The sequence below is a fragment of the Diplotaxodon limnothrissa genome, linkage group LG18 (genome assembly GCF_057381915.1).
Source record: "Diplotaxodon limnothrissa isolate DT_005_m linkage group LG18, D_limnothrissa_male_GT1.1, whole genome shotgun sequence".
Taxonomy (NCBI): domain Eukaryota; kingdom Metazoa; phylum Chordata; class Actinopteri; order Cichliformes; family Cichlidae; genus Diplotaxodon; species Diplotaxodon limnothrissa.
This window is the reverse complement of record NC_140613.1, coordinates 11,592,428-11,598,703: the sequence shown is the minus strand read 5'-3', so window position 1 is coordinate 11,598,703 and position 6,276 is coordinate 11,592,428. Positions and strand designations below refer to the sequence as shown.

At 38.8% G+C, this 6,276-nt stretch overlaps 2 protein-coding genes across 2 annotated transcripts; one reads left to right on the top strand and one right to left on the bottom strand.

Moving 5' to 3' along the window:
- The first annotated feature begins 219 nt into the window (after positions 1-219).
- On the top strand, positions 220-3,673 carry cdcp2 (CUB domain containing protein 2). The gene is made up of 6 exons (XM_085378963.1): positions 220-286; positions 496-843; positions 1,258-1,599; positions 2,590-2,943; positions 3,059-3,237; positions 3,368-3,673. Exons 1-6 carry the CDS (start codon positions 220-222, stop codon positions 3,671-3,673), a joined length of 1,596 nt encoding a protein of 531 aa, XP_085235089.1.
- A 407-nt stretch (positions 3,674-4,080) lies between these two features.
- Positions 4,081-5,463, bottom strand: tceanc2 (transcription elongation factor A (SII) N-terminal and central domain containing 2). Its single transcript, XM_085378548.1, has 4 exons — positions 5,335-5,463; positions 5,117-5,258; positions 4,654-4,847; positions 4,081-4,338 (listed from the first exon to the last, which is right to left on the bottom strand). Exons 1-4 carry the CDS (start codon positions 5,431-5,433, stop codon positions 4,150-4,152), a joined length of 624 nt encoding a protein of 207 aa, XP_085234674.1. The 5' UTR covers positions 5,434-5,463; the 3' UTR covers positions 4,081-4,149.
- Between the last annotated feature and the right edge of the window lie 813 nt (positions 5,464-6,276).

The following is a 6,276-nucleotide window of genomic DNA, read 5'->3' as shown; positions in this document are numbered from 1 at the left end:
TCATTGGATATCAGTCATTAAAATTTAGCGGAAAGGCAAAGCATGGCCTAGGCAGCTATCAGGTTACTCATTCAGGCTACGGATGAATTTTTCAAAGTCCTCTTACCTCTACAGGCACCGCTGCTGATGTCTCAAGGCTGTGCGCTCTGACATTGCCGTTGTGCGTTTCTGCCGTTATTGTAGCTGGGGTGTGACAAAAGCCAAATCAGCAATAACAACATGACTCTCAGGGTGACTATACTGATTCATTTAGTACTGCTCTTTGACAAGGCTGATTCTAAAAAAGGTGAGTTGCCATTTTTTATCTTGATGGAGCAATGCTTAAATTTCATGGGAGTGCTTTATCTTGCAGGTACTGTATATAGAGAGAATGGTGGGATCCAATTGTTCAATGTCAGCTTGTAATACACTTTCACGGTGAACCATGACTTCTTTCTCTGAACTGAAATGAAATGTTTTTTCTGTTTTGTTTTGTTTATTTTTTGTCATTATAAGGAGTCAAATGTGGAGGAATCCTCTCTGCTCCATCTGGCAATTTCTCCAGCCCAAACTTCCCAGGCCTATACCCCTACAACACACACTGTTCCTGGCTAATTGTGGTAGCAGAGGGCTCCTCTGTCCTCCTCACTTTCCACTACTTTGAGCTGGAGTACCACGCAAGCTGTGCTTATGATTACATTAAAATATACAATGGCATATCTGAGGATGAAGGGAACCTCCTCGGGACATTTTGTGGGGACATCTCTCCACCTCAATTCACCTCTTCTTGGAATGTCATGTCCATCATCTTTCATTCAGACCGCCATGTGGCCTACAGGGGCTTCACTGTTGGCTACAGAAAAGGTAGCTTGTTACACTTAATGCAATGTGACAGGGATAGTTGGCCAAAACTTGAGTTGATTTTGTCCGGCCATGTTTAGACAGTTTAAGTCGTGTCTTGTAAGTGAAATTTCTTGGTTTTGACCTCACTTAAATATTGTATATTATATTCAATTAGAGCTCATACGGATCCTAGTGGCTGCGTAGATGAGGCAAATTTCACAAAACCATAATGCTCACAGTGAACATATTATCGTGTTTACAATTTAGTTACTGTTTTCTTTTCTAAAAGTTGCAGAACTATTAGCATGACTAGAAATGCCTGAATTGTTGCCTAAACTTTGGACTAACAGTTAGCTATAAAAATGCAGCACACTGAATAGAAAGCGTGCATGTGATTTCCAATGCAAATCTAAATCTGCATTTTTTCTTCTCTAGATATGTGTGGTGGAGTCCTGACTGGACTATCTGGAGTAATTTCTAGCCCAGGCTACCCCCAGGAGTATAGCAACAATGCCGACTGCTCTTGGGCCATCCATGTGTCTAACACAAGTGTGGTCACCTTGGTGTTTTTGGACTTCCAGCTGGAAAACAATGAAGGATGTAACTTTGACTTTGTAGCCCTGTTTGACGGCCCAACAGTCACCCACCGGCATCTGGGTAAATACTGTGGGACAGATAAACCCCCCAACATCATCACTACTTCCAACCAACTTCTTGTAGTCTTCAAGTCTGACTTCAACATTGGGGGACGTGGGTTCAAGGCCTACTATTATTCAGGTAGGTGAATTTGATTTCGGCTTTCTCACATCAATATGCAAAGTCCTTTTGTATTTTTTCTCCTTGAGTGTTCATGTTTTTGGTGTAAATGCAGAAACCTAAAGGTAATTTTTTTTCAATTATCAACAATTTGACATTCGACCTAAAGCAAATTATGTTTAAAAACTTCTGTTCACTCACAGAACAGAAAATCTATCTTGAAACCCACAAAAAAATCTATTTCAAAAAGCTAAAGATCAACAGGGAACATTTTGTGAGAATGTTGGATTTTAAAAAACAGAGAACAATGGATTTTATTATTGGCTAAAGGTATTGCAGCTCGACTGAAACAAGCCACAGGAGATATCAAGAGCATGAAACAATATACCCTAACAATCTGATCAAATAGAAGCATTTCAGTTGCAAAGAAAAAAAATCCTCTTTCATAGAAACTGGGTAAACACCACCATCATAAACACAAATGTGAAGGTCCTTGACTGGTCTAGGGACACTCGAGTTCAGTCGAAACTGCAGAGTAACTTTTAGAAAGCTGCTCACAGACTGTGCCCATTTGACCTTGTTGAGCATAAGCCAGCTGGCAAAAAGGATAAAAAAATAAAAAAAAAACTTGAAGAGACACCTGTATAAATGCCATTTATAACCCCCAGCCCATCACAGATCTAACACAGAGAGGCAGACAACCACACACTCTAATAGTCACACACGCAGCCAACTTACAGTCACTGATTAAATCAGTCATATAAACATGTCTTTGGTCTGTGGGAGTTAAACAGAACATCTGGAGGAGGCTCTGGTAATGTCATTTGCCCATTTAAAATTTATTTGCCAGACACAGTGACCAGGATCTTAAACATAAACTTTTAGTCCGAGACTTACATGAGGCTGCATGGAGAGGATGAAGTACAAAAAAAGCCAATCATAAAATGAACGCAGTGCAGCAAGCTAACATCTGCAATCCAAATGACTATCTGATTGGCTGTACTTTAATAGGTGAGTGCCAGCAGGTGCTGTCTCATGTGAGTGGCAACTTTAGCAGCCCAAATTTCCCCAACATCTACCCAAACAACATTAACTGCCACTGGAGCATCACTCTAGCCGCAGGCTACCGCATCAAACTCTTCTTCCCCTTAATGGACTTGGAGGACCGCAACAGTTTATCAGATGAGTGCGACTATGACTCTGTCGCAGTTTATGATGGGAATAGCCAGATGGACGCTCTGATGGGACGCTGGTGTGGCAGGGAGCATCCTTCTTCTCTCGTCTCAAAGGGCAACAAGTTGCTGGTCGTGCTCAGCACAGACAGAAATGAAGCACACAGAGGATTCACCGCTTCTTATCAGGGAGGTAAATATTCCTTGTACAGGCGTATGATTAACTTCTAAAATATCTTTTTGTTAACTTTTTCCATATCATTCTTATGCTGCTCTTAAAAAGTGTGATTTTTTTTCCTCAATCCAAGTGGTGCCTGTAAATGTTAGCTGCACAAGATCAGAATTCACCATTGTGATACCCCAGCAGTCCTTACCTCAGCTGGACCGTGAGAGCATCTACTTAGGAAACCCGACCTGTACAGCGCAGTTAACGACCACTTCATACAAGATAGTGGCTCAGTTTGTCGACTGTGGTACTGCCAGCCAGGTGACTAACATGTTCTCATTTACTGGCACACTATAATAGGCAGCAATTTGCCCTGTTTAAACTGCTAAACAATTGTTGCAGACACTTGCGACTTGCTTCTATTAATACTGTATCTAATGATCCCTTACAGAAACATCGGAACATCACCATGCTTGTAAACAAACTCTACATTGATTTCTCTGATGGGAAGCAGGAAAATGTACAAGAATATAAATTGCAGTGCGATGCCCTGCGGAAAATAGCATCAGTGTCCATCATTTCTGCAGAGGAGCGTCGTCTGGAGGAGCAGGCCCAGCAAACTGACAATGGTAGCAGTGGCAGTGAAGGGGATCCAGAAGCTGAGCCTCATGATTTGAGCGATATTGTCTTTATTAGCATTTGTGTTCTGGCTGTTATTCTCATGGTTATAGCTATTGTTTGGCTAGTGCTTCTTTAGATATATATATATATATATATATATATATATGTGTATGTGTGTATGTGTGTATGTATATATGTGTGTGTATATATGTGTGTGTATATATATGTATGTGATTATATTAGCTCTTCTTCATCAAAGACAGGACTCCAGTGCTTAAGTTGTCATGCTTTAAATCATGTTTCGTATAAAAATGTTCATTTACAAGACAAAAAAACAATGCACCTGTTGAAAAAGAATGCCTACATTATTACATTACAAAAAGGAATAGCATTAATATCATCACCTACAGTATTCTTTACAATGATTCATGTGCAGTTGCAAAAAGTGCTAGGCTACTGATGTGCCACAAAAAGATTTTTTTTAAACTTCTTTACAGAAAATCAAGAAAACAATAAAAATAAAATGTAAAAAAATGTGTGCATAAAATCCTTCTCCAATTGTATTAAAACTATTTTCCATATACAGCTGGCTCTACATAGTTTATTATTCTGTTATTTTTTGTATTTAGAGACCAGCTTGTTGACTGCTATTGTGCTGTTCTTCACCTGAGCTCTGACCTCAGGGTTGTGTTTGAAGGCAAACACAAGTGCTCTAACAGTCCGTCTGTATGAAGTGCTGACCAGTCGGGAGCTCTGGTGAAACACTTCCCTCTCGATGTTGTCTATAAGACCAGAATCTTCCTGTAGGTGAAAGATGAACAGAAATATTTCAGGAATGAGTCAGACAGACAACAAGTAGCTGTAAGATGAACAAGCATTCAGATACTTCTTATAAAGAACATGCCAGTGCTGGGAATGGAATATTTTAAATTAATAAATGTGCATAAGTTAAAATACACTCGTAAACAGCGATCAATAAATCATATATGCTGATTTTCAGGCTTACATTCAACATGTAACATGATAAGGAAGGAAACGGGAAGAAACGAAAATAATAAAAAAAATAAATCTTTCTAAAGCCATGTTTCACGATTGCCCTGAGATTCTCCATCTTACCTTGACCTCTAGTGCTTCAGACATGAGCCTTCTAGCGTTGCTCCTGAGTCCTTCAGACTGTTTGTCCGAGCGCACTTCAATGGATGGCTTATTGGAATTCTCCTCGATGAACGTCCTCCAGTCCGTGTAAACCTTTGCTGCCATTGAACTTACTTCGGGATCCAGATGCTTTCGCATTTTGTTGACAGTGTGACCTTAGCAGAGAGATGTTTTGATTACGTATGTGAATATTGTGAATTTGACTGGCCTGGCATTTATGAGGAGAACACTGTTTTAATGAGTGGTTTGCTCTTCAGAGTTATAATTCTCATGTAATAAGAGAGTAAAAGCAAACTCAGCTCACATGTAAGCTGTTATTCATGTTATAAAGGTTGGTTGTGCAATCTTTGAACTAAAATGGAAACTTAAATGACTTTCTAACGACAGCCCATCTGTATAAAGAGTTATTAAAAATTGTGTTTACCTATTTTCGTGGACTTGAGCACCTCCTTGGAAGGGACCTTCTTACTCAGCTCTTTCAGGGCAGTCAGCAGGTTGTCTTTGCTCTGTTCTGGCAGCTCCAGCATTGACTTGTAACGCATGATGTCCTCAATAACAACCACTCGCTTTACGAAACACAAAAGGCAAGCAATTACTACATAAATGCGTTAACACACAATACATGCATGCCTAATGTCTTACCCGTAGAGATTCAATTGTAGTCTGTTTGTACACCTTTTCGTCTGTCTTCGATTTTTTAGGTGCGTCTCCCTTAGGAAACCGCACTACAAACTTGTCCATGTTCAAAGGCAAGCCAGGAAGCTTCTTTGTAGAAAGAATGAGATTGACAAATTTTAATACAACAGTTTGACTAAAAAGAAGCCGATTTCCTACGTGGTTCAGCTAACAGCTACTTTTTGCCTTTCGGGTAACGTTGTCTAACTCAAGCCAAATTTAACTGAATAAATGCTTTGCCAGTGTTAATTATGTAATTCCGCTATAGTCTACTAAAGGATAGCTCCATATTATCGCTACAACTGCGATAAATAATCTCTTTGATAGAGCTAACAGTAGCTGGATGGCTATGGTAAATAATGGCAGTGGCAATGTTGCCTTTACGTACACTCGGAAACAATGAATCTCTTCAGCAGATTAGAAAGATGTGGAAGCCCTCGTGTACAAAATTTCAGTAAATAAATGACCAACGTTTTTGTATAATATGAATATTAATTTTAAAGTAATATAATACTATTATTATATTAGTATCATCGCTGGTATTCTCAGTAAAATGTCTTTTGAATAATTTGGCCTTATCTTCCTCTCTGACTTTTCGGATATCAGTCTTTTTTTTATTTATTATTTTTGCTTCGGAAAACAATACAAATGAACACATTGATTTTTTTCCACTATTTATTGTTTGATTATTGTTACTGTTAGGATTTTAGGTTTTTTTTAGTCAAAATATTATTGTTGAGTATTTGTGGATATAGTTTACAAAGAAAAAAAAGAAGACGGAAAACACAAACTGTTTACATTGAATACAAAACAGAACTTCTCATGTTGGAACATTGTTTTCCAAACAAGATTTTAGGGTTTTTAAACTTAGCAAACCTTAAATTTAGCAAACTCTGAAAAAAGTCTCGC